The 27,727-nt window shown below is 51.0% G+C and overlaps 1 protein-coding gene across 3 annotated transcripts; it reads right to left on the bottom strand.

Annotated features, from left to right (window-relative positions):
• Positions 1 to 135: 135 nt before the first annotated feature.
• OTUD5 (OTU deubiquitinase 5) lies at positions 136 to 27,727 on the bottom strand. 3 transcript variants are annotated; one of them, XM_057538274.1, is made up of 9 exons: positions 26,356 to 27,727; positions 16,080 to 16,170; positions 7,697 to 7,761; positions 7,453 to 7,609; positions 7,208 to 7,356; positions 3,412 to 3,615; positions 1,727 to 1,928; positions 1,525 to 1,638; positions 136 to 1,213 (listed from the first exon to the last, which is right to left on the bottom strand). In XM_057538274.1, the coding sequence occupies exons 1-9, from the start codon at positions 26,953 to 26,955 to the stop codon at positions 1,089 to 1,091; spliced, it is 1,707 nt and encodes a 568-aa protein (XP_057394257.1). In that variant the 5' UTR covers positions 26,956 to 27,727; the 3' UTR covers positions 136 to 1,088. The 3 variants fall into 3 exon arrangements, with proteins under 3 accessions (XP_057394257.1, XP_057394255.1, XP_057394256.1); XM_057538272.1 differs by having other exon boundaries at positions 16,080 to 16,173; positions 26,356 to 27,726; XM_057538273.1 differs by having other exon boundaries at positions 136 to 1,210; positions 16,080 to 16,173; positions 26,356 to 27,725.

Raw genomic sequence — 27,727 nt, forward strand, 5'->3', positions numbered from 1 at the left:
ACAAACTCTGGGCCCCCACAAAGACCCCAATGGAGAGCATACAGCCCTTAGAGGTCAAGCCAAGGTCTGGGCCATCACCGCCTCTGATGAGAGGCTCACCCACCCCCTGTCCCACACAGAACAGAGGCGCTCAGGGGAAACTGACATTTGGTTTTATTGTGCCAAGGACATTACAGATGGCGGATCTTGCTGACACCTGCAGGGCATGGGTGCCCCATCTGCCAAGGCTGCTCCCACCCCCCACACTCAAATCCTGGGCGGCGGCCATGATCCTCAAAGGTGCCCCCCACCCCAAGATTCCAAAAAGACTGGTGGTGGTGGTGGAAGCATAAGGAATGCAGCAAGGTCAGAGTCTCATTGTCCAAAGCCCACTTGACACCTGCCCCCCCTGCCCTCCCACCCAACCCTGGCTCACACTAGACCCTGCCCACCTCCACAGAGCTGGAGGCCAGGGACATCAATCACATCTTCGTGCCCCGTGGCCTGCCTGCCCCGAAACCAGAGAGATGCCACTTTCATAGAGCCAGTGCTGTTGTCTACATCACTTTTTGATTGGTTGATTTTATAAGATAAAAGTACATTTTAATAAAGAAAAAGTTCAACATTGAAGGCTCAGACATTCTTGGGGTACTGGGAAGGGGATTTTCCCACTTCTTCCTCCCACCTCCCCGGCATCATATGTGGTGGGGTGACCAAGTTTCTGATCTTGGAAGGAATCGGGGACAGGGAGACTTTCCTCTGTCTGAATGTCTCTCCTCAGGGGCTGCCTGGCTGCCAGTTGGTTTGTCTCTGTGTGCCTCTCGCCTACCTTCAGCACCCTTGCCCGAGTCCCCTGTGGAATGCAGGGATGTTGCTGTGCAGGGGGCAACAGGGCACGTCGGCTGGCGAAGAGACAGGTGATGATGGTGGTGGCAGCAATGAGAGGGCGCGCAGGGGTGGGCTAGCCAGAGGGAAGTGGGGAGGAGTGAAAGGAGGGGAGAGAGGGAAGAAGGAAGAAGGCAAGAGGGAAGAAAGCCAAAGAAGGTGGGGTGGCACCAGAGGGCAGGAGTGTGGGGGTTGGGAGATGGTCTCCAGTCTCTGGGTCTCCATCAACTCTTGTCTGGGGGTGGGTCTCTGTGCACTTTGTTTTTCTTCATACTGTCTAGGTATTCCTGTTGGGACACTGCCAGCACCGACGCTAGGATCTCATCATCATCCCAGTCGTTCAGGCCTGCTGGGCAAGAGGAAGGGAAAAAGGATGACAGAGCACTTTAAAGCCTGCCTTCTCCTTGCCCTTTGCTGATCCCTGGCTCTGGAGAGATCCCATTCAGGCCCCCATCATTCTTTTCTCTAAGGAGAAGACTCCTCTGGGCCTACAAAACCCCACTCAGATCTGCCTCTGGGACAGACTCTTGGACCTGAAAAATTCTCTTTTCCTGGGGAGATGGCCAGAGGCCCAAGAAGCCCCCTTTGCAGGACTAGCTGGTTCTTCCATCTCTCCCCAACTCCCAGCTGGCCCCTGGACCCTAGACAGAGGAGGCTTACCAAAGGCAGAGGGGGACATCTGCTGAATGAGGGCCCGGCATTCCAGAGCAGGGTAGAGGGACACGAGGGGAGAAGTAGCCCGGTCGGCCCCTGTCGAGAACTGGCTGCTTGTACCTGGGGCAGATGGACAGTCAGAGGCAGGGCTCAGGACCTAGGCAGGACCTCCTGACCCCTGCATGCTCCCTATCAGCAAGTCACTGACCTGGTGCACAGGGTGAAGGAGGTTTGGCAAGAGCTAAGACAGTGCCTGGGGAAGGGGGCTTGATGCCCAGCTCGGCATGCAGCTCAGGGTGCTCGGGTGACGAGGCTGAACTCCGCTGCCTTGGGGACCGGCTGGTCCACTCCTCCAGACCACTGGAGGCTGCTGCTGTGGCAGAGCTGCACGTAGCGCTGGCTTTCCGGGGCTGCAGTGAGGAAGGAGGAGGAGGTAAGGACCAATACTAGTCGCAACCCTCCTCTGCCCCATCCCCAAAGGGCTCGCTCCCTCCCAGGATCCTGGCTATGATATAGCTTCTACGTAGGCCACCACCATTCCTGGTCACACAATGGACCACAGGATGAAGGTAAGCTCTTTTAAAGCCCCTCTCACACCCTTATAGCCAATCTGACAGGAAACCTGTTCCCTCCACCTTCAAAATAGATCCAGAATCTATCCCCTTCTCACCCCCTCCCTTGCCAGCACTGTCGTCAGTCACCAGAACTGCTATAGTAGCCTTCTCCTTGTTGGTCACCCTTGCCCCCTAGACTCCGTTCTACACTCAGCAGTCAGGAGGATCCTGTTAAATCCTAAGTCAGATCCCACTCTTTCTCTGCTCACAACCCTCTCATGGCTTCTGCCTCGTTCAGAAAAAAAGCCAAAGTTCTCACCACAGCCCACAAGCCCCTTCCGATCTGGCCCCACCGCCTTCCGACTCCATCTACTACTACATTCTGTTCTGCTACAATGGCCTCCAGGCTGCTTCTGAATCACACCAGGTGTGCACTTACTTCAGGGCCTTTGCTCTAGCTGGCCCTCTGCCTTCCCTGGCATACGCACTTAATACCCTCACCTCTGCAAGCTTTTGCTCAAATCTCACCTGCTCTGAGGCCAACCCCGACCATGCTATTTAATACTGTGAACTCCCAGCCCCACTCAGTCCTACTCATCCCCTTTATCCTGCTCTACATCTTTCATCCACACCACCTCTCAATTAATTTATTCATTATGTTTATTTTGTTCCACTCTGCATAAATGTAAGTACCACAAGGACAGGGATTTGGGACTGCCCGGCTTACCAATGTACCCCTATACACTGAGAACAGTGCCTGGCATAGACCTGCAATAAATATTTGTTCAACGAATTACTCAGCTCTTGCCAATGTCCATTAATCACTCTAAACTCCTTGTGATTCCTCAAATGCCTGGCTCCACTGTCATGCCCCACTCCCTGCCCTAAAAGTTCAACCTTTCTGTGTGGAGACTGACCAGAGCCCTCACCTTCACTGGTCTCCCAGCCAGGGTCAAGGGTCCCACTGACGCATGTGTTTCCCTTAACAGACAGAATCACTGAGGGTGGAGCGGGCCAGACCTGATTTTACATCCTCAGCACAGAGCCTGCCACACAAGAACATTCAGCAAAAGCCTGTCCCTCTGAAACTATCCATGAACCCTGCATGTCACCACCAGTGGCTGCCCTCCCTCACTCCTTCAAAGAGCTAGTTCTGCACAGGCGTTGAGAGTTCTAAGGCACAATGCCAAGACTAAGGCCAAGATGAGGTACAGACGGGGCTGGGAGCTTCCTTCTCTCCCAGATGCCAAAATTGCTTAGTTTTTTTCTGCCTGTTTGTGGGCAGAATGTGGGAATTAACAGGTTCTTAGCCAGGCTAGTGACAGACCCCAGGACCCACCTGGCTGGGGCCACGGACTTGGCGAGCCTGTTTCTCCTGATCCCTCAGCCACTGCAGGTAGGACTCCCGAGCCACCTGCTCCTCAATGGCCTCATTTGTGGCCTCCCAGTCTGTGGCCCGCTTCTTGTCTTCCAGCATCTGCTGTTCAATCCACGACTCCTCCGATGTTTTTATGGCATTCTTCATCAGGGACTGCTCTGCAAACTGCAAGGAGTGGGGGAGGAACAGTGATGTGGGCTGACATTCTGAACTCTGGCCAAGAGCCAGAACTGGCTCAGGGAGATGGGCCCACAGGCCCAGAAGAGAGGAGGCACAAAGGCAGGTACTCTTACTAAGCAACCCCCTGGGCAGGCTGCCTATTCATCAGGGACTGGGGGAAGGCAGGCTTGGGTTGTGGGACATGTCATTCCAAACTCCTATACTCAGAAGCTCTGCTCCCAACCCTAAGACACCTCAACTGAAGTACTAAGTCTGGGGCAGTCGGGTGCTCTCCAGCCAGGGCTAGAATTTAAAGAAGCCTTACCCAGTGACGACTCCGTTGTTGAGGCCCCCCTCATCTATGCCCAGATGGGACAAGGAGAAAAGATCACCCGAGAAGCGAGCTCTGTGTACACAGGGTAGAGGGAGTACTGGGGCATTTAACTGGACAAGACAACAGTGTCAGCATGGTGTGGGGTGCTGGGAGTTGTGGAACACTGTGTGAGAGTGTTCTTTGTCAGGCTGTGAGACATAACAGATCTTTAAAAACGGAATAATGAAAAGTATCAGTGCATATCCCAGGGAATAAATGTGAAGTATCGTTCAGTGAAACTTATTTTAATGCACATATACACACCACACACCAATGTGTGCGTGCGCTAAGTAATGATGTAAAATGTAATTTTTTACCCATGGATAACAGTCCAAAAAGAATGTAAAACTCTGTTAGAATAAGCCAATTAAAAAATGGGCAAAAAAATCTAAACACACAACTACGAAGAAGATATACAGATGGCAAATAAGCACGTGAAAAGATGCTCAACACCATTTGTCATTAGGAACTGCAAATTAAAAATGACAAGGTACCCATCAGTTAAAGATATCAGTAAGAACTACAGCTTCATGTAGATACAGTTGGTTACATGTAGAAATATTTCTAGATATGTGTATACACACAGGTTAGTACATACACATATACTTCCTTGCTTTGTCAGCTGAAAGGGCCTAGAAACAAGGATACCCCAATAGCAAGGAGCAAACTCAGCACCCAGATGCTGGTTTCTAATAACATTCTCCAATAAAAGGAACTAGGACTCCTTGGAGAAATGGCTGGTTCTAGGAATGGGGCAGGAAATATACAAGGTGAGCCTGAAGCACCTTGTAGTGCCAGAAAGTAAGTATTTAAAACAAAATAAAACAGGGACTTCCCTGGTGGCGCAGTGGTTAAGAATCGCCTGCCAATGCAGGGGACACGGGTTCAAGCCCTGGTCTGGGAAGATCCCACATGCCGCTGAGCAACTAAGCCCGTGCACCACAACTACTGAGCCTGTGAGCCACAACTACTGAGCTCGCTTGCCACAACTACTGAAGCCCGTGTACCTAGAGCCCGTGCTCCACAACAAGAGAAGCCACTGTAATGAGAAGCCCGTGCACCGCAACGAAGAGGAGCCCCCGCTCGCCACAACTAGAGAAAGCCCACGCACAGCAACGAAGACCCAACACAGCCAAAAATAAATAAATTTTAAATAAATAAATAAATAAAACAAAAACGAACAAACCAAGAAACACCCCCCGCTCCCAAAACACACCACCACAATGATGGGGTTATGTCAGAGACGCAGGAACCAACAAAAAGAGCTCCCAATAGCCAAAATTGGAACAATTTGAGCATCAAAATAAAAATAGTATTGGATTATAACCCAAAGTGTAAAAGTATTAAAGATATACCCATCAGTCCACAATGATATAAATGACTGAATAAATTAACAATGGAGGATAAGAGACAAATCTCCCTTGCAGAAGAATTCCAAATAATTTATGTAGATACTCTGCTCTCAAGGGGATGGAGTATAATCCCGCCCCCCTTTTTTTTGGGCTGTGCTGTGCGGCTTGTGGGATCTTAGTTCCCCAACGAGGGATTGAAGCCGGGCCCTCGGCAGTTAAAGCACAGAGTCCTAACCAATGGACTGCCAGGGAATTCCCTAACCCCACTTCTTAAGTGTGGGCTGTAAATGACTTCCTTCCAAACAGTACAGCATGGAAAAGGGGGTGGTGTGGGGGAAGAGTAATTTTCACAGTGGAGAAAACTTGATAAACATTACTTCTGCCAGATGATCAAGGTCGACATCAACAGTTATAAATCACGTTCACAGTATACACTGTTGATATGATGTGATGAGAACGGCACTTTACCACTGTGATCCTCCTCCCTGAAACCCACAGCCCCAGTCTAATCATGAGAAAAACATCAGACAAATTCCAAAAGAGAAACATCCTACAATATAGCTGACCAGTACTCCTCAAAACTGTCAAGGTCACCAAAAACATGAAAGTGTGAGAAACCATCACAGACAAGGGAGCCTAAGGAGATATTACGACTTTAGTCAATAATGATGTGTGAATATTGGTTCATATATTGTAACAAATGTATCACAGTCATCTGATATGTGAATAATAGCAAAAATGTGCGCAAGGGGGAGGAGGGTATATGGGAACTCTGTACTATCTTCTCAATTTTTCTGGAAATCTAAAACTATTCTAAGCAAGTCTACTAAAAAAAAACTTAGGGCACTCACATTTTTAACAAAAGGAAAAAGAAAAGATACACGTGATCAAACCACAGAAAGTCACGGATGAATCTTAAGTGTACAGTGTTACTTGAAAGAAGCCATTGAGAAAACTACATACTGTATGATTCCAATTATATGACATTCTAGAAAAGGCAAAACTATAGAGTCTGTAAACAGATCAAAAACAAGGAAATTCAGAGAAACTGTCACAGAAATATGGTCTTTAGTTAATATATCAATATTGGTTCATTAAGTGTGACAAATACACTATGCTAATACGTTAATCATAGGGGGTATATGGGAATTCTATAATCACAATAATTACATAAATCTAAAACTGTTCTGAGATTAAAAATTTTAAAAACAAAACCAAAAAACCTTTATGTTAGAGGGTGTGCTGGTGTTAGGGTGTGTTTCCTAAAATGAGGCAGGAGCACTTTTTATTTGTAGGAAGTGAAACCTGAATAGAAGATACCAAAATCCCCAGAAGACAACTGTTTATGAGACAGAGAATCAGAATCTGTCAGTGTGTGCTGAGAAAATGTACTGCCACCTTCTGAGCACCTACTAGGCACCAGGCCCAGTGTTAGGCACTTTCTGTATCGGCCAAGCTGCCAGTCAAATTACTTGTACAATCTGCCTTAGGTCCCAAGCCAGTAAGTGGTGGGGCCAGGCCTACACTCCAAGTCTCTGTGACCATAGCTGTCTGTACCTGCTGAGGTTCGGAGGAGGATCCATGTGGGTGCCAAGACACCCAGACCAAGCCCTGGCTCACAGTTCCCAAGTGTGACTCCATATCCCAAAATGCCAACCCTTAACAGGCACAAAAGATGGGTAAGCCAGCTCAGACAGGCAAACCAAGACCACAGAATGAGCCCTGAGAGATCACCTTGGGTAGAGGTGAGACCTTACGGGCGACTCAGAGAGGGGACAGGATATTTTTGTGGGCTAGGGGCAAAACTGAAACTCCAACAGAGATTTCTGGTCTCTATATCCAGCATCCATTCTGGGCACGGGGACCTGCTTACCCCCGGTTTGAATGATGGCAGGCCCAGTCCCACGCCAATGGTGGCCTTGTTAGGATTCACCACTGAATTGTAGTGGATATTCCGATGGTAGCTGACACGGATGGGTTCATCCTCATTTTGATGGATCCCGTGGAATGTGTTGATGGGTTCTGCAGAGAAAGAGAAGGAGGGAGCATCCACAAAGGGCTGGGTGGGGCAGGCTCGGACCAGGCGTGATCAGTCGCTCACCAACACCACAGAAGTACCTGTGCTGTATTGGTACACCTCCACGGGCCGGTTGTACATCTCTGCCATGGCCTGCATCTCAATGTGGTTGCCATGGCAGTTGTTTTTCCGCTTCCGGTTGATGTAGGTGGTAAAGTCCTCTGTGACATAGTTAGAGAAGTAGTCGGCATTCTTCATCTGCAGAATAGATCAGAGGAGCAAGCTCTATGTGGAGAAGAGATCCTCCCACTCTGCCCCCGCCCCAAGGTCTCTGCAAGGTCTCACCAGATAGTCCATGCAGTGCTTTCGCACAACCTCATGCATGTCCTGGTCTCCATACACCTGGTCAGCTGTGGGGACAGAAGGAGAGGCTGGGGTCAGAGCTGCCACCAAAGAAGAGTTCTGAGTCACAGAACATCCTTGCGGGTGGAGGGCTGGGGGCCAGGGAAATGCCCTTTCCTACCCTAAGGCATGGAGAGTTCTTGGCCTTGTGGGCTGGAATAGGGTCATGAAAAAAGAGGCAGGCAGGGACAGTCTTTAAGAACAAGAGTACAGGTAAGAGGGACACAACCACAGGCCTCTTGGGCAGATGACTTTGTCAACAAACATTTTAAATCCCTAAGTGGCCTTAAGTACCATCAATTCCACATACACCCCCTTCACTTTTCACATGAGGAAACGGAGGCTCGGGGAGTTTGTGGCTTGACCAAGGTCACACAGAAGTCAAGTCTGTGACAGATTCAATTCTAGAATTCAGTTTCCTGACTCTCAGGAGTCAGTATGGCCTTTATAAGGTTAAAAAAAAAAAGGAAAGGAAAGGAAAAGAAAAACAACTGGGCTCTAAGCCCAATTCTGCTAGGTACTAGTGAGCAAAATGACCAGAGGCAAATGACCCAAGTGTTCTGACCTTCATATGCCTCACGTGTAAAATGGGATGGAGCTGGATGACTTCCTGGCAGGCCCCTCGTGGGATTAATGAGATAACAGGTGTGAAGTGACTAGCACTGGGTTTGGGACAGAGCAGTCACTCAGAGCCCCCTTTCCTGTAGTGGGGCCTGAACGTGCAGTACTGTGAAGGTGACAGAGGTGCGTAAAATCCTGCCCCTATCCGCAAGAAGCATGTAGTCTATAAGAGAGATAAGACACATATGCACCTGACTTAAGCTTAATTCAGAAAAGGCAGCCTGTGGCCCAAATGGTCCAGGCATTATAGGGTTTTGGTCACAATAAGAACTAGGCTCCCTCTGCCTCACTTAAGGATGTTCACACATGCTGTTCCCTTTTTAAGACATCATTTCCATCCTCCTTGTCTGCCTACTTGTCAAACAGCAATGTATTCTTAAAACAGGTCCCCACCCTCCAGAGCACCTCTATCACCAGATTTATCAAAGGTGCGTACAGACTTCATCTGCCTGATCACACTGGGTTCCCACTGAGGGCAGAGGGCAGTTCACATCCAAGTCCACCCCCAGCTCAGAGCCTGATGCAGTGCAAGAAATTGGCAACAGTTTGCTGAGTGGATGGGAAGGCTGGGGGAGCCGGGGAGCCTTCTCCCTGAGAAATTAAAGTGGGCTTGACGATGAGGCACGCCTTATGTCCACTGGCTAAGACGAAGAGGGAATTTCCCTTTGTCTCCCCGGAGGACCGTTGCTCTGACGGGATCTCCCTGGGGCACTGGGGCAGGGGCAGGGGCAGGTCCCGCAGGGAACACTGCAGAGTTCTTCCATGACAGCCAGTCTACCTGTGTGAAGAATCGCCAGAAGAACGCCTTCGCTGCCCTCCCCTTCCTTCCCTGGAGGGTTATGTGAGATAAGGAGAAAAAGGCCACTCTGAGATAGAGAACAGGACCCATGCCTGTCTCACGTCCTCCTGGAGGTGCAGAGACCTGAGAGGGATGGGGAGTGGGGGCTGTGAAGGCGGGAAGGGGTAGCCCCTTCACCGATGTAAACAAGGATGTGGGTTCTGCGGCCACACTCTCTCCCACCCCACCCCCCAGCGGCACTTCCAGCAAGTCACATGCCCTGTGCACAGGCTGGGGGCCCCCTGCCGCTGCCTTTCTTAGAAGCCAGGACCACAGAACCCACTGTGGCTGCCGGAGCTATTTCTGTAGAATAAACTTGGGGTGCCAAAGAGGCAGTGCTGTCAGCAGCTGCAGTAAACAGGAACTGAGATAGGAATGAAGGGGTTAAAAAATAGGGGTTGGTCTGTCAGGCTCAGGGAGGTGGCTGAGATGTTCCTAGGGAAGGGTCAACAGGCGTTTCCAGGCCTGGGAGGTAGATCTACCCGACCTAGATGCCAGATGCAAGACGTTGCGGGAAAGAGGGGAGGCTGTGGACAGGGAAGGGAGCTGGGGGAGAACCTTCCCATGAGGGTCCCCCCATTGCCCTGTCACTGACTCCTTTGCCTGACAGAAAGGCTCTTCTGCCTCCTAGCTATGTGGCACTGGAAAAGGCCTTTAACCACTCTGGGCTGCGATGTCCTTATCCATAAAGTGGGGGAGAGTAACTCCTCTTCCTCTCATGGGGCGTTGTTAAGACTACAGGGGATGGTCTGCGAACACCTAAAGCATACTAGGTGTTCAAGAGACAGGGCTCCGTTTGTCATAAGGAGGACGATGACTCCTTCAGATAGCTAGCCGCCCACAAGTCAGCTAGAATGTCACCGGAACCACTTATTAAGCCCTTCCTCATTTCTGTTGCACTTCATCAGCCAGAGGAAAGCCCCAAACTCGAAGTCTAGGTTGTCCCTTCTCATGAAGGGAGAACTGGTTCTCTACCTTTGCTGAATCCAGAGGTCCACAAGCCTACATTCTGTGCCTGTAGTTCAAATCTTTAGCAACCAAACAGGCCTCACAAAATGGGTTCCTTACGTATGGGCAAAGTATGACCTTCTCTACTTATCTATAAAATGTAAAATATCACCTTCTCTACGGTACGTGTATTTAATCACAGCTTTTGGGAGGGGGGAACCCACCTCACTGGTTATAAGATGTACCCTAGTTTGGGGATCATCAACGTGGAAGAAAATGTGCATCTCTGAACCAAGGAAACAGAGCAACAGTACCTTGCCAATGAGGGAGAGTAGAAGGATCTTTTTAATGACATAAGGCAGGAAAAACACCCAGTGCAGGGCTAAGAACACAGAAATCCTCACTCAGGAGACGCTTGTCTGATTTTGCCAGCCCTACCTCTGTCCTGCAGAAAGCCCTCCTCCTCCCGAGAAGGTGGCACATGGAACCAGGGGCTGAGTTGGATTTCCCTGTGGGGTCCAAGGTGGAGGGAAAGGGCCCAATGGTCCTGCAGAGGTAGGGGAATTCACAGCACTTGTTTTGATAGAAACCGAAACTCCTCCTCTTGCTGACACTGCACTTGTGGGCAATCTGCACCTGCTCTCCCCTCCCAGAGTCCAGCTGGAAGGGGGTCCCCACTACCTCACCTCTGTCCCCAACCCAAATAGGGCTCAGAAATCCTCAGTACAATACTACAATTGGTTCCACCAAGGCCTTTTCACATTCTAACTCATTCCATTCTTACCCCAAAAAACCCTACTTTACACAGGACAGATACTGAGGTACAGAAATGTGGCATAGTTGGCCCAAGGTCACACATTTGGGAGGTTGAAAGAGAGGCCAGGCTTTCAAAGAGTTAACTGGTAACTTCAAGCACTGATGCCCCAGGTGACATTACCACCACTCCCAATCCAGCTATCACCTTAGCCACCTGACTCCCTAGGCCAGGCCTGATCCTGACTGCCTCAGTTTCCCCACCAGCACAAGCAGGAATCAGCTGGAACGCAGGAAAGGCCTCAGAGTGGGCAGAGATTACAGATATCAGGGGCTGTACCCCTCACTAGGGCCACAGAGGTCAGCATGAACTTTCCCTCCCCACACCTTACTTCTGTCCTTTCTCTGAGCATACAGAGACACCAGCATAGAAATGCACATGTGCATGCACACAGCCAGCAGATCCTGCCAAAGATGTTCCCTGAGGCCAAATACCCACACAACAACCCTCACAACTGCAGAGAACTATCGCATCCAACAAGTAGATGCCCTTGCCACCAACCAGGAAAGACTGAAGGCTGGACAAGATACGAGGCTGTACAAACTGAGGACCCCTCCACACCTCCTTCCTAACCTTTGCCAGGGGGCCTGATGGGAGGGGGGAATAGCCAATGGCTCTAACAGACTTGTCTCAACCTCCCTCCCCTGCTGCCTGGGGGAAGGTCCCCCAAAATGTAGTCACTATTTGTTGAGGAATTATGTGGAAAAGCAAGACAGGAGAGCCTGGACTCTCTAAAGAGCTTAAGGGGAACTTCCTTGGAGGTCCAATGGTAAGACTCCATGCTGCCACTGCAGGGGGCATGGGTTCAATCCCTGGTCGGGGAACTAAGATCCCACATACTGCATGGTGCAGGCAAAAAAAATAGTAATAAAAATTTTTTAAAAATAAATAAAGAGTTTAAGTACAAGGCCCTACAATTTGTTTTAGAGGCACCTGGGGATTACCTCCCTACCAGGCTGCTGCCTGCCTGCCTGCCTACCTGCCTGCTGGAAGAGCCACAGCGAGCTCCACTGAGGACAGAAAAGGAAGCTTGGTGTGTGCAGGGAAATCTAAAAACAAACCACACAAATGTGTGTACAAAGCAGTAGGGGGAGACAGGACCTGCTTTATTCCCTGCTTCTCTCCTGGCCCAGTGGGAACCCTGGCCCCACTGAGGAGATGAACCCAAAAAAAAGGCCTCACCTGCCTGTCAAGCAGCTGTGGTGCATACCTGGCCTGTGGCCCCAGCTACCCCAACTGGCACACCCTCAGCGGGGGAGACAGCAGAACTCAGCCCTCTCAATAGCCTGGTCTCTGAGATGCCTGCTCCTCTACTCAAGAATGCCCACTGCAGGACTTCCCTGGTGGTCCAGTGGTTAAGAATCCGCCTTCTGGGCTTCCCTGGTGGCGCAGTGGTTGAGAATCTGCCTGCCAATGCAGGGGACACGGGTTCGAGCCCTGGTCTGGGAAGATCCCACATGCCGCGGAGCAACTAGGCCCGTGAGCCACAGCTACTGAGCCTGCGCGTCTGGAGCCTGTGCTCCGCAACGGGAGGGGCCGCGATAGTGAGAGGCCCGCGCACCGCGATGAAGAGTGGCCCCCACTTGCCGCAGCTAGAGGAAGCCCTCGCACAGAAACGAAGACCCAACACAGCCAAAATAAATAAATAAATAAATTAATTAATAATAATTAAAAAAAAAAAAAAGAATCCGCCTTCCAATGCAAGGGATGTGGGTTCGATCCCTGGTAGGGGAACTAATAAGATCCCACATGCCGCAGGGCAGCCTGCATGCCACAACTAGAGAGCCCGCGCGCCGCAACGAAAGATCCCGTGTGCTGCAACTAAGACCCGACGCAGCCATAAATAAATAGATAGATAGATAGATAAATAAAATGCCCATTGCAAAGATGGGAACACTGAAGGAGGCAGGGCAGAGAGAGGTCAACAGAAGCTGGTGTACATGGTGGCCCATGGGATTCTTCTCCTCCTGGCCTGGTTCAACCTCAAACACCAATGTTCTGATACTGGCTGTGTGACCTAGAAAATAAGGCCCTGACTATCTCTTAAGGCCTATTTCCCTTTTACAGAAGAGTCAAAATTGATCTAAGATCCATTCCTCCAATGCTGATAGTCCATGTTCCAAGGCCAAAAGGTCCAGAGCAGTGGGCCTCGCTAATGTTTCTGGGCCCCATCACTGTAACATGCACAGTCCCAGCTATATCCCCATGGCCCACGCAGACACACGCACATGTGGCTGCCACTCTGCCCACAGAGGCCGAGGCCAAGGCCAAGACCAGGGCCAGGGCCAGAGGTTTTTGCTGAGTCAAAGCCATACAGAGAGAGGGAGGGAAGAGAGATGCAGACTCACGTTTCCAGGAGGAGGTTATCTGAGCACAGCAGGGGCAGGGTGGACCACAGGATACCTCTGGGACCCAGGCTGCCAATTCCACTCCACCCAAGCCTGTGCCAATGCTCACCAGTTCCCAACAGGTGGTGGTGGAAAAGAGAACTGGGCACAAGCAGTGGATATTGGTTCACACTGGGGACACCCAGACCTCAGAGGTAAAACAGAGGGTAGAAACCCACCTGCCTCAGGATTTCTAAGAGTAGAGGACCACAGGATCCTAGTTGGAAGAAGTAAGACCCAGAGAGGTCAAGGAAAAAAGCCAAGGTCACCCAGCCAGTTGACAGCTAAGCTAAGAAGCTAGGGCTTCCCTAAGGTCATAGAAAGAATGTGTCCTTTGGACACCTCTCGGTTCCCATGCAGTTCTGCCACTAATGACCCTGAGCATGTCACTTCCCTTTCCTGAGCCTCAATCTTCTCACCTGTCTCATGGGATAATGATCGCAATTTTGCAGGTGAACCTGAAGCACCCTGAGGAATGCCTAGCAATCAGTCGGGGTCAAGGAACGACAGAGTGGCCTCTATTTTGGTCCCCCCTCCAACTCCAGCCCTCAGTTACGTGGTCCTTCTACTATTCAATATGTGGCGGCCTGTAGCCCTTCTCACCAGAGTCTAGGGTAACTACCACCTGTCCCTGTCCCAAGCTAGGCTGGAAGCAGAGGGGCAGCAGCAGAAAGCTTGAAGATAAAGTCCCCTTCCCAGGCACATGTCCTGTGCACTCTGCCCCAGGGAAACCTCCAGGTCAGGCCTAGAGGCCCGGGGGTCATGTACTTCTCAGGGAGAGGCCGTGGGGCTTCTGAGGTTTTACAAAGAAAACCCAAGGGCAGCCCAGTCAGAGGAAATGTGTAGCCATAGTGCTGATAGGGAAAGGCCTTCAACCTGTCATGGTCAGCTCTTCCTGTAAGCTTAGGCCCCTTACTGGAAGGCCCCAATGAGGGGGAAGGGTCAGAAGGTGTTTGGGGGAAACAGCTAGATGGACACACACTTAAATTTTGTTCTTGACATGGGTTACTGCCAAGCCAGGTCCTCACCAGGCCCAAGGTCTGCCTCAAAGACCACCCAAGACCCAGATGCCCAGCTGCATTCTCTGACCCTCACTCCACCAGCAGCCTTGCTTACCCCACATTCAACCTAAGGTCTCGGCACAGGCCTAACACCTAATGGGCCCCCACCTCTTCTTTCTTTGCCTTCCTTTGGTCCAAGATGCCCCCAAACCTAGCTCTTTCTCTAGGAAACATCCCAGGGAGAACATGGACTTGAGCCACAGGGATAGGAAGGTTGGAGTTTTCCCAGCCCAGCAGATTCCATTGCCTGAACCTCTTCTGCTTGGTAGAATAGGGAGGCAACCACTCACCCCACCTAACTTTCTTTCACCCACTCAAACATTTGTGGCTCTGAGGCACCACTAATAATAGCATTCAAGCTTTATCAATGCTATTGTTCCATGAGAGTCTACCAAGTCAGGCACTAAAGGGATTTACTAAAGCAATCTCATTTAACCATTATCATTTAACATCATTTAACATCTTTTAGCCTCATGGTACACAGGTACCTGAGATACAGAAAACAGGCTCAGGGAAAAAAAGAGGTGCTTGCCCAGGGGCACACCACCAATCAGTGGTAGAGCCAGAAGTGGAGCCTGAGTCAGTCCAGCCCACCAACAGACATGAAGGGTCTGCACAGACTAAGAGAATAGCAGACCCAGAAGGGATTCAATGAGCCCTTCAGAATCAACACCATTCACAGATGGGAAAATGGAAGTTATGAGTCAGGGGGAGAGCTAGAAGAAAGGGCTTCTGACTCCCAGCTCAAAGCCCCTATTGGAGGGCACTTTTCCTTGGGAGATATCAGAGCTCCAAAGGGAGGATCAGATCACACTCCCAGCTTCCCTTGGACACCAGCACAGGACCTCACAATTGCTCGTTGAGTCAGAGATTCAGAGCCAGAGAAGCTTCAAAGATCTAGCTCAGACTGGATAGTAGATGGTATTAAGGAATTATTTTGTTACGTATGATAATGGCATTTTTGTTATGCTGAAAGAGAAAAAGAGGGCCCTTATCTGTCAGAGAAACATACAGAAATATTTACGAATGAGATGATCCATGATGGGGTTTTGCTTTAAAAATACTCGTTTCAGGAGAGTAAAAAAGAGTGGGTGGGGTAGTGATGAAACAAGGCTGGCAATATGTTAACGATTATTTTGAAGATGAATGATGGGTACATGAGGGTTCACTATCCTTCTTTCGTGTAAGTTTAAAAAAAGTTCTATGATTCCAGGGTGACAGCTGTGTGCTGCAGTTAAGAGGCCTCAGACTAACCTACCCCAGACTCCGACTCCCGAATGTTCTATGTACTCTCTGACCCTAGGTAAGTCATTCCCTATTTCTGAGATACTTTTCTCATCTAACAACTGGAAGCAATAGTCCTACACTTACCTAGCTTGGAGGAGAATTAAAAGGGTTTCCTGTAGTGTCTGACAGAGCAATCTATCCCTAAGTAATGTTATTTTCTTTATCACTATTATTGCTGTTATTACTCTCATACCACCATACTGCCTCATGACTGAGGGCTAGAGGCCAGATACTAACTTGAGGCTGGGGCCTGGAGTCCCTAAAAGACCAGCTAACTCTGCCCCCAACCCTGTCACACGGGTTACTCCTGACAACTGGGACACAGCTCAGGGGCAGCCCTAGGCCCTTGAAGGCTGAGGCAGAGACTCACCTACAGCCCGGAAGAGACAGGCGCCGTCCTCCTTCATCTGCTTGATGATGAAGCCCTTCTTGTCTCGCAGGGCCTTTTCAAACCAGTGCTCCTGCTGGAGGGAAGAGGTGGGGGTCAGCAACAGGAAAGGCCTGTACCCTCGCCCCAGGGCCCTGCCCCTGAGCTCGCAAGGGGCCCAGATGATTGGCTGAGAGGACAATGGGCAGGGTCCAGTTCTCTGCCCTGCTTGACAACTCTGTGCATGTGCATGTGAAGCAGGAGGAGACCCTTTCTTTCAGGGAATCAGTCACTGTGTGAGCAGAAGACTTGCTCCCAGAGGGGTCTCAGCTGTCCTGAGAGCAGAAGCCCCATCTGTATTCTGACCACTGCTGACCACGCTGGGAATCCAGTGCTGGGCCTTCCCCTAGGCAGCCAGAGGCCCAGACCCAGCAAGTGCCTGGGGGGAGAACCTGGCTCTACCTCAAGGAGTTTCACCTGGGGACCCTCTAGTCACTTAGGGTAGGGGAGATGTTTAGGAGGGAGTGACTGGCGGGAGTCCAGTTCCTGAGCTCCACATACAGCTAGGGAATTCCAAGATATACTGTATAAGGCAAAACATATGCAAAGTATGACCTCACTTGTGATAGAACACATTTAACATATATATATGCATATGTATACAAACACACATGCACACAAAGTTGGGAAGACTTTACACAACAAAATATTATCCCTAAATGTTGGTATTACAGGTGATTTTACTTCACCGCCTCCTTTATAAGAGGTATACAACACCTTACCCAAAATTCCAAACTTCTAAAAGCTTTTAAAACCAAGTCTTTATCTAACTCATTTAGCACCACAATCCGACCTGAGTTGACAAGAACCCATTTATTCCACTTAGAGGCGAATATTCAAACATTTCTATGCAGAAACATTCAGGTGTTTGACTATGAGGTGCAGCTATAGACCCCACGGGAGGTGTTACATAATACACAGTACACATACCAGGTGACTTTCCTAAGTTCTGAAATTTTTCTGAATTCCAAAGTACAGCTGGCCCTAAAGGTGTGGGGTTAAGTGAATCTGTGCAAGTGTGTATTTTCAGATGTTTTTAAAAAAAATAATGGAGAGGGACTTCCCTGGTGATCCAGCAGTTGAGATTCCACGCTTCCACTACAGGGGGCATGGGTTCAATCCCTGGTCAGGGAACTAAGATCCCGCATGCCGCCTGGCGTGGCCAAATACGAATGAATGAATGAATGAATGAATGAATAAATAAATAAATAAAGGAGAGATGAACAGGCGGAACATATAGGATGTTTAGGGCAGTGAAACTATGCTACATACTGTAACGGTGGTTACATCATTATACATTTATCCAAACCCATAGAGTGTACAACACTAAGAGCAAACCCTAATGTAAACTATGGGCTTTGGGTGATTATGATGTGTCCATGTAGGTCCAATGATTGTAACAAATGTACCACTTTGGTGGGGGACACTGATTATGGGGGAGGCTCTGAATGTGTGGGGGGGCAAGGGGTGTATGGGAACTCCCTGTACCCCCTGCTCAATTTTGCTGTGAACCTAAAACTGCTCTAAAAAATAAATCTATTAAAAAATAATGTCCAAGTGTCACTTAAAACATGTTTTCCATCTCAAAACAAAACAAACCAGAAGCAGGAGATCTTTCCCAGCCTTCTCGCGCCATCTGCTGGCCACCAGAAGAAGCCAGCCTGAGCCTGCATCAGGCCTAGGGACCAGAAATCCCAAGGCTGCTCCTTGGGGACACGACCCAGCCTAAGGATTTACAGGATCTGGGCTAATGCCAATCAGACAGAGAAGGTCACCTCTCTGCAGGCCATTTTTAGCCAGCTCAGGTGAGAGAAATTCCTGGCAAAGTAGGAAGCACAAGGTTTAGAGGCTAAAAAGCTCTGGGTTCCAACCCCAGCTCTGTCACTCACTTGTTGCATGAGTTCAGGTAAGCTACCTGAACTCTCCAAGCCTCAGCCTATCAAACGGGGGATATGTGATCTGCCCGACAGCTGTCAAGAGGTTCAGAGGAGCTTCAGGACTTGAAAAGGCTTTCTAAACAACAAACCATGCACTGGTGAGGTGGTCATCAGTAACAAAAGAAGGGGCAAGACTAGCACAGACAGAGATGACGTACAACTGAGAGGCCCTCAGAAAGTCCCAGGTGAGTGGCTACACAGCAGGGGATGAAGAGAGGGTGACAAGGGAACAGCCAGTAGCCCCACCATCAGGGCCCACACACCAGGAAGGTGTGGCTGGCTTTCCAGAGATGACAAAGGCACCTGGAAGCTCTTAATGGGCTTCCACAGCACAAACTCTTGTTTGTGTACAACATTCCAGCAGTCCAGGTGTCCCTCCTGCCCTGAGGCTGTCACACTGGACTGGCCTACTCCAGCCAGTTCCCCTATCCCTGCCCTGCAGGGTCAGCCATCTCCCAGCACCATGGCGCCTGCCCTAGCCAGGGGTCTTCAGCAGGGAAGCTGCAACTCTGACTACAACCCCAGACTGGACAGAAGTAGTTCTAAAAAAGCAGGGAACACAGCAACCTCCTGCCCTCAAGTATGGGGGGAAAAGAGATCGAGAGGGGACAGGGGATCAAAGAGGACGAGAGTGGCTCCTACTTATTCATCCAACAAAGGTTCACCAGGCAGCTACTAAGTCAGACCCTGGGCTGGCAATGAGGACAGAAAAATGAATCAAATTTGGTCTCAACCTCGATAAATTCATAAACTGCCAGAGGGGTGGGGAAACAGGCAATGTCCACACTGAAGTGTGAGCAAGGGCTTTGAAAGAGGTGAACACAGGGGTGCTGTGAAACAGAGGAAGGGACCTGGCCAGTCATTAAGGCTGGCACTTGAGAGGAGGTGCCACCTGAGTAAAGGAGTAAAACACCAAGACCTCCAGAAACGCTTGTTAATTGGATAAGAGATCACTTCTGTCACTCCAGGGATGCCAGAGGCCCAGCAATGAGTTCAGCAGAGCTAAAGTCCTGGATAGGACTAGGCAAGTAAGCAGGGCAGGGCCAAGAAAAAAGATGAATTCATATTAGCCGAATGCCTGCCCATGCCAGGTGCCAGATGCAAAAGGTGACCTCATTTAACTGTCCTTACCACAGCTCAGGTGGCAGGAAGCATTATCTTCATTTTACAAAGGCAGAAAGGAACTGGGGTTTGGGCACCAGCAAAGCCTAGTGTAAAGGCAACAAGAGAAGTCTCATGAGTCACAGCATGGAGATGTACCTGGCAGCCCATTTGGGAAAATCCTGATTTGTCCTTAAAGATTAAGAACGCCTGAGCATTCCCCTTGCACAAGCAAGGCTTCGGTACTGGGGCAGCCAGACTGGCATCTGGGCCTGGATCTGGAGGCCAGACCACTAGCCACCCACTGCCTTTGGCACCAGCAGCCTTTAAAGCAGGCTCTGGCTGAAACCCCTTCTCTCTCTCCCTCTGCGGGGAGAAAACAGGGAGGTCATGGTCCTGGGCTCCAAAAAGAGCTTAGAGTCCCAAGAGCTCAGAGCACAGTCTTTTCCTCTCCCCAGCTGGACAGGAGCCTCCAAGGAAGGCGCCAACTTGAGAGTCGTTTAGGAAAATGGCCCAGGAAGGAAGGGATGGCGGGAGTGAAAGGTGGGAGCTGGGCCAGCCATAAGCTACATCAATGTCCAGGCCTAAGAAAGTCAAATCCAGACCCTGGGACTTCCCTGGCGGTCCAGTGATTAAGATTCTGTGCTTCCACTGCAGGGTTCGATCCCTGGTTGGGGAAGTAAGATCCCACATGCCATGCAGCACAGTCAAAAAATTAAATAAAAAATAAATAAATAAAATAAAATAAAAATACAAAAAGTCCAGACCCTGAATCTTCCAAGCCCACTGCTGAACCTGTGGGTGACTCCCTCCACATCTCTGAGCCTCCACAAAGGGGCTGGGCAAAGCTCTCTGACATCAGGGGATCCAAGGTGCAAGACTGCAACCTACTGGTCCAAAGGCACAACAGAAGTTGAAGCAGGCTGTGGGACCCAACTGACTTAGGTTTCAATCCAACTCCACTAATTATTAGCCATGTGATGAACTGCTCTGAGCCACAGTTTTCCAATCTGTGAAATGGGATAACAAGCCTCCCAATAATAGGGATACTGGGAAGACTCAAATATTATAGGACTTCGCCCAGTATGAGAGCACTTAATGAGCTCCCTTCCTTGCCCTGGAAGGGAAACAAGAACACCCCTGTAGTAGGCTGAATAATGACCACCCAAAGACATCAGGCCCTAATCCCTGGAACCTGTAAATGTTACAGGAAGAGGATCTTTGCAAATGTGGTTAAGAATCTTGCGATGGGGAGATTATCTTGGAGTATCAGGGTAGGACCTAAATGCAATCACGAGTGTCCTTAGAACAGCAGAGGAAGACCTAATACAGACAGAAGAGGAGACCACCCATACACAGAGGAGAAGCAGGCAGAGATCAGAGTGATGTGGTCAAAAACCAAGGAATGGGAGCAGCCACCAGAAGCTGGAAGAGGACTGGATTCTCCCATAGAGCCTGTGGAGTGAGTGTGGCCCTGCCAACACTTTGATTTGGGCCCAGTGAAACTGATTTCGGACTTCTGGCCTCCAGAGCTGTGAGAGAATAAATTTCTGTTGTTTTAAACCACCCAGTTTGTGGTAATTTGTCACAGCAACCACAGGAAACAAATACAACCTCCTTGTAGCACTCCCTTGTGTGAGCTGTGAGGCAACGTGGCAATGCTCACATCCCACAGGATCCACCCTGTTTGCATCCCCCCAGGGAAAGGGTTAGAATTAAGGCTGCAGGGGCCTGGAATCCCCCCTCCCAGCCTGGGAAGCTGCTGACTCTGTCTATTGATGAATGAGTTGCCACTGAAACGGGGAGGAGGCAGGGGGAGATGGCAGCAGCAGTGGCAGCTCATGGACAGATGTCTTCCCAGAACCCACGGCCAAGAGGTTTTTAGTATTCTGGGCTACACAGCTCTGTCCCAGCAAGCCTGGTGCCAAGACCACCCCTCTCTCCCCCAAAATACCCAGGAACACTGGCTCTGCTCCACAGGCTAAACATAGGCAACCCATCCAGTGAGAAACAGACAGACACACTGCTAAGGACTAACACAAGCTCTCCAGGGCAGAGGAATTGGAAAAGAGCAAAAGGCTCCAAACCTACTGCCAGGCCACTGGGGTGGGGGGTGGGGGGGATTAAAAAACGAAGATTCTATTATTCTGCAACAAAAAGAAACAATAAAAAACGAAGATTCTATTATTCTGCAACAAAAAGAAAAGTCCTGATGCATGCTACAACATGGATGAAGCTCGAAAACATTATGCTAAGTGAAAGAACGAAGTCACAAAGGACTGCATGTTGTATGATTCCATTTATATGAAATATCCAGAAAAGACAAATCAATCAAGACAAAAAGTAGATTAGGGCTTCCCTGGTGGTGCAGTGGTTGAAAATCTGCCTGCTAATGCAGGGGACACGGGTTCGAGCCCTGGTCTGGGAAGATCTCACATGCCACGGAGCAACTAGGCCCGTGAGCCACAACTACTGAGCCTGCGCATCTGGAGCTTGTGCTCCGCAACAAGAGAGGCCGCGATAGTGAGAGGCCTGCGCACCGCGATGAAGGGTGGCCCCCGCTTGCCACAACTAGAGAAAGCCCTTGCACAGAAACGAAGACCCAACACAGCCAAAAATAAATAAATAAATAAATAAAATAAAAAATAAAGGAATTCCTTAAAAAAAAAAAGTAGATTAGTGGTTGTCAGAGGCCGAGAGGGGATGAGGGGATGGGGGATGATGATGATGCAGGGTTTCTTTCTGAGGTGAAAAAAATGTTCTAAAATTGACTGATTGTGGTGATGGATGTACAACTCTGTGAATACACTAAAAGTCACTGAATTGTACACTTTGAACTGGTGAACTGCATGATGTGTGAATTATATCTCAAGAAAGCTGTTAAAAACACACACACAGTGGGCTTCCCTGGTGGCGCAGTGGTTAAGAATCCGCCTGCCAATGCAGGGGACACGGGTTCGAGCCCTGGTCCGGGAAGATCCCACATGCCGCGGAGCAACTAAGCCCATGCGCCACAACTACTGAGCCTGCGCTCTAGAGCCCGCAAGCCACAACTACTGAGCCTGCGTGCCACAACTACTGAAGCCTGCATGCCTAGAGCCCGTGCTCCACAACAAGAGAAGCCACTGCAATGAGAAGCCCGTGCACCGCAACGAAGAGTACCCTCGCGCACTGCAACTAGAGAAAGCCCGCACGCAGCAACAAAGACCCAACGTAGCCAAAAATAAATAAATAAATAAATAAAAATTTTAAAAAAACACACACACACAGGGACTTCCCTGGCGGTCCAGTGGTTAAGACTCCACGCTTACACTGCAGGGGGTGCAGGTTCAACCCCTGGTCAGGGAACTAAGATCCCATATCCCGAGTGGTGAAGCCAAAAAGTAAAAACAACAACAACAAAAGAAAACAAAAAACACACACACAAAGGCCTACAGCACTGGCTGGGGAGAGGGAAGCTGGTAACTGCTTGAAACTTCATAGCATACTCCCAAAAGCTAAGGGGCCCCACTCAAAACTTTCACAATGGATGGGGGGAGTAGGGAGCAGAGAATTAAAGAGATTACAACTAGCTTCAGAGCAATGAGTACAACCTCCCTCCTCACCACTACCCATTTTATGGATGGAGAAACTGAGGCCCAGAAAAAGGAACTGCCAGAAGATACAGGACTCAAACCCAGACCACCCAGACCACCCAGGCAGAGACCACTTCCTGCTATACCACTCTGCCTCCTCACCAGAGCAATCAGCAGGTTCCTAGAAGCCAAATGAAGGGTCTTTGCCAACAAAGATCAGTTGTTGCAAAGGCTCCTAGGAAGAACCCAGATGATCCTGGGGAAACTTCAAGAGAAGAATCAGCCAAGGTCCAAGGTGGGCCAGGTCAGGTATTCAGACACTCAGTAACCTTGGGCATGGGTGGACTTTTGGCAGCTAAGCAGGAGATCCTGGGATTTGAACTCAGGCCTGCCAGCTCCAAAGCTTAAACTTTTTCTACACACAACCCTACCTCCAAACCATCCAAGAGGTCTCCCAAGAGGCAACCCCCGAGTTTATTCACCACAGCAGAGCTGGCCACAAAAACCACTGTCTGCCAACCCTGAGCCTCACACTGACCAGGCCACTTGTCCTGACCACCAAGCTTGGATGGTTGAGAGGGAACACAGGGGCAGGGGAGAGAGGAGAGGAACCCAGTTCTGCCTCGAAAGACACCTACCGTTCCCTGTCACCTCCAGGCCCAAAGGGCTTTGGTGTGAGCTCCCTAAAATCCCAAAGCTAAACAATACCTAACCAGCTCCTTACCTGACCAAAGAGAAAACTGTGGCCCAGAGAGCACAGGCAGAACTATTCTGGTTCATCCAGAAAAGCCCCATCAGAGCCAGGGTGGGAACCCAGGCATCCTGGCTTCAGTGCCAGGTCCACCTTCTCCCACCACTTCAGCACATGGGCCCCCTTCACAAAATGCCCTGTGGGGTCCTCAAGCTCAGGACGCTCTCAAGCCATTCTTTTCATAGGGGAGACTCTCGGCAAGGCAGCCATACCTGGGAAAGGAAACCCCTGACGACACCACCTTCCTAGCACTGGGACCCCCAGGGTGTCAAAAGGGCTCCTAAAAGCAGTAGATACAGTAACAGCATCAGGACAGACAAGAAGTCTGAGTAGTCACAAGGACCAGATTCACCATCTGGGCTCCCTCTCAACAACTCCCCTCTTTCCCAAGGATCTAACTGGCCTCTGGGTTACAAATGCCCCCAGTGACGGTTCAGGACCAAGCCTAGGGCAGCAGGAAGAATCTCCCCTCTTTTCATCCCCAAGTTCAACCAGGTGAAGCAAAAAGAAGCATCTTCTTCCTCCCTTTGTCCCAAGAAGTGGGAGGACAGGAAGCCTCTCCTCCGTCATTGGGAAGGGAAAGTATCATGCAACCACAGAGCTTTACTTCCATGTTCTTATGGGAACAATTACAAGGGAGGGACCCCTAGCCCAGGAGATGCAAAGGGGATGTAAGGAGGTGTCTTTCTAGTCACCATGGCAGCACATGACTTTCTCTCTATTCCTGGGACTCCTCATTTCTGTGGAGAAGGGAAGGCACACTTTACTGCAACCAGGGAGAAGAAACAACTCCTGGTCCTCACCCTGGCAGATGATTTATCCTGCCTGGAGAAGTAGTAATGCATGGAAAGGGAACAAGGACGGGGGCTCAAAACCAGGCCCTGGCCCCCATGAAGTACAAAAAGATTTACCTGAACCAAGAGGGAGAGGAATGTGGGTGGAGAATTTCCTGCAGTGGGGATGTCCCAAACCCCTTCCCTGTCTCTGGGAAGAAAAAAGCTTATTGAAACCAATTCAGAAAGCTCAGAATATTTCCCTGATCCAGGAAATTAGAAGCATAGCTGGGTCAGGGAGAGACTCAACACATCTCCTAGTTCTTGAGGGTAGGCCTCAGTCCTCACATCCCCAGTACCTGACAACTTTCTCACAGAAAGTAAGGAGAACTTCCTAGCCTGAGCAGGCTCAGGTAGGGAGTTCTTATGACTGTGAAAAGCATCCAGGTCCTTCTGTCCAATGGGGGAGGCCTCAGGCCACATTGGGGAGGACTTCCCATCCCTCTCCCTGGTGAGAAAGGATTGCCTGGTTGGGGGGGAAGGGAGGGGAGGAGGAGGCTCATACCCAAGGGGGGAGCTCAAGCCCCTCCCTAAGGTGAAGGATCTCTTGTCCCAGAGGGGAAGCTCAGGCCCCTGCGAGGAGGCTCAGACTCTTTCCCCCAGAATCCCACCTTACCCATGTCCCCAAGAGTAATGAGCAGCCCGCAGGACTTAGTTCAAAGTGGAAGGGGGGCTTAGGCTCAAGTCCCCAAGGCATGAAATCTTATGCCCCCAAAAGGCCTCTAAGACTGGGGTACACATATGCTGAGAGAAAGTTCAAACTCATGAGGGGAGATGCGGAACCCTATTCCCCAGGGACTCTACCCATGCCCCAAGGGAAGGGTCTCAGGGCTCAAATCTGCAGGGGAGACCTCCTGTTCCTGAGAAGTACCTTAAGTTGCTTGAGGGGGAAGCTTGGACCTCACCTCTAGAGACACACTGGTCACTGAGGTATGTATGCATCTCTTGTCCTTGAGGGAAAGCTCAAGAGTCCTTGGCACAGTGAGTCTCAGATGGCCAAAGAGAATACTCAGACCACTCCCTGAGGAGAAAAGTCCCCTAAAGACCTCTGTGGAGGGGTATCAGTTTCCTGAAGAGGCTTCAGACCCAGTCTCTGAAAGCCCCAGTCCATAAGCAGGGGGAATCCTAGGTTCCAGTATCCGAAACAGTGAGTCCCATTTTCTTGAAGAAAGGTTCAGGCCTGGTGCTGGGGGGCGGGAGTGTCTAGACCTTAAAAAAAGCTTAAGCTCCTAGAGAGAAATTCAGACTCTTGCCTCCAAAGAGGTCTCAGACCTCTTAGAAAAAGCACAGACCCTTGTCACTTAGAAGGGGATGAATCTCATGTACCCTAGGAGACTTTCTGGTCCCAGGGTGTTGGTTTTGACCCTTGTTCCCATAGGGAAGGGGATCTTAGGGGGGTATGTATGTGTGTGTGTCAGGCCCTTGACTTCTAGAAGAGGGAGTCTCAGATCCCACTGCTGCATGGTCCTGTGCTGTATCCCCCTGAGAAAGAGAAGGGGGTTGTCCTATATAGAGTGTCTCAGACCCCTGAAACGGTTTTGGTATCTTGGGGACACTCATATCTCTGAGATCTCCACCTTACTTGTATTCCCTGGAGAAGAAGTCTTAGATTCTTATCCCAGAGAAAAAGAAATCTCAAGTCACTGAACACAGACCAAGGTCCTTTGGAGAGTCATGAGACTCCCCTCTCAGGAGGCATTCCATCTTGCCTGTCTCTCCTGGGGAGTCCCTACCTATTGGCCCTACACGATGAGGTCCCTGGGCCCAGAATGACAACTACGGGCGCTAGAAGACACCACAGACCCCGCTTTTAAGTCCTCCATCTTATCTGGGGCCTCTAACCCCAAGTCCTTGGCGGGGGAAAGAGGATCTCTCACACCCCCACTACCAGAGAAAAGAGTGCCAGGCTCAGAGAGAAGACAAAGGCTTCTTGGAGCGATCTCAAATAGCCTTCCTTGGGCCCCTACCCAGTCTGGGCATCCCGTCCACCACACCCAGTCACCCGTCACCCCCCCCCAATACCTGCTCGACGGTGGCGGGGTCCATGGCCTCGATGCGCGCTGCAGCCGCTTCATACTCATCCTCACTGTTGTAACCTGCGCCGACTTCCTCACGCTCAGGACTTGCCCCGCCAACCGCGCCAACCCCAGGGGCTTGACGCCGCCGCTTGCTGTGACCCGGCCCAGAGCAGCAGCCGCCCACGCCCACGGCACTGCCCACGCCCACCACCACGCCCGCCGCGCCCACGCCCACGCCCGTTGCTGTGGCACCCAACGCGTCACCGGGACCGCCGCCGGGACCGCCGGGGCCCCCGCAAGGAGGAGGAGAGGCCTGCTGTGGCCGGGGGCCTGCCACGGCGCCAGGCGGCACGGCCAGCGCCCAGCGATGGAGGGCACCCGGTGGCCCCGGGAGCGGGCCCTGAGGCGGTGGCGAGGCTCGAGGACGGGCGCCCACGACGCCCGAGTCACGGTCGCGATCGCCGCCGCCCACACCCGTGCCGCCGCCGCCCACGCCTACACCCCCGCCGCGGCGAGGCGCCGGGGGCAGCGGCCCGGGCGGCGGCGGCTCGTTGGTGGGGTCGGCGTCAGGAGGCGGTGGTTTCTTTTTGGGGAGAATAGTCATGGCGGCACCGCCGAGTACCCCCCACCAAACTCGGCGCGGGGCACGCCGGGAGAGGACCCGGATAAGGGGGGCTACAGTGGTGCGCGAAGCACGACGGGATCGCCGGGACCCGGATAAAGAGATCGAGGCACCGGTTCTCGAACCGTCGGCGGCGCGCGGGTCACGCGGCCGGTGAACCCGGATGTGAAGTCCAAGATGAAGGCACCGCGGCGAGCTTGTCGTAGCCTTCTCTCCAAGTCCAGCAAGTTTATTGCTACGCTCGTTCCGGCCTTCGGCTTCAAAGGAAACAGAACCAAAACAAGCACCTCTTCGCCCCGCCCCCTCGCAGGTTCTTGAACTACCGGGTGGGGCCCGGGGCGTTGCGCAGGCGCGCCGGGGCACAGCCCCGCCTCTCGCTCGGAAGTACGTGGGCAAAATCTTCGCCGCCGCCACAACAATTGAGGGCACCAACCAATCGAAGCGGTTGCGTGGGTCCTCGATGATGCCCACGAGCCAATCAGAAGCGAACGATCGCCCTCCCCTGCCCTCTGTCTCAGATTTCAGTCAAAGTCGGCACCCTTGTTCCTTGCCTTTCCTCTCGGTCCAGTTGTGCTGTTGTCTCCCCGAAGCTCTGACTCGCAGGCGAGGGCACTGCAACAGGACAGCGTGGCCTGCCCCGCGCACGACAGTTTTTAAATCGCCTCCCTTCCGGGCTTCCAACTTGGCCCCAGTCAGCCGGACTGACGAAAATATCAACACTCCCAGAGCTTAGCTAGCCCCTGAAGCGTCACTT

Source organism: Balaenoptera acutorostrata, chromosome X (assembly GCF_949987535.1).
Source record: "Balaenoptera acutorostrata chromosome X, mBalAcu1.1, whole genome shotgun sequence".
Classification (NCBI taxonomy): Eukaryota; Metazoa; Chordata; class Mammalia; order Artiodactyla; family Balaenopteridae; genus Balaenoptera; species Balaenoptera acutorostrata.

Excerpts from the sequence above, each read along its gene's own strand:
- OTUD5 (XM_057538272.1), bottom strand. The coding sequence starts at position 26,955 with ATGACTATTCTCCCCAAAAAGAAACCACCGCCTCCTGACGCCGACCCC. Across the intron at positions 7,762-16,079 it reads CTGTCTCTTCCGGGCTGTAG|CTGACCAGGTGTATGGAGAC; the intron begins GTGAGTCTCTGC and ends CTGTCCCCACAG. Across the intron at positions 3,616-7,207 it reads TGCCATCATTCAAACCGGGG|TTTGCAGAGCAGTCCCTGAT; the intron begins GTAAGCAGGTCC and ends CACTCCTTGCAG.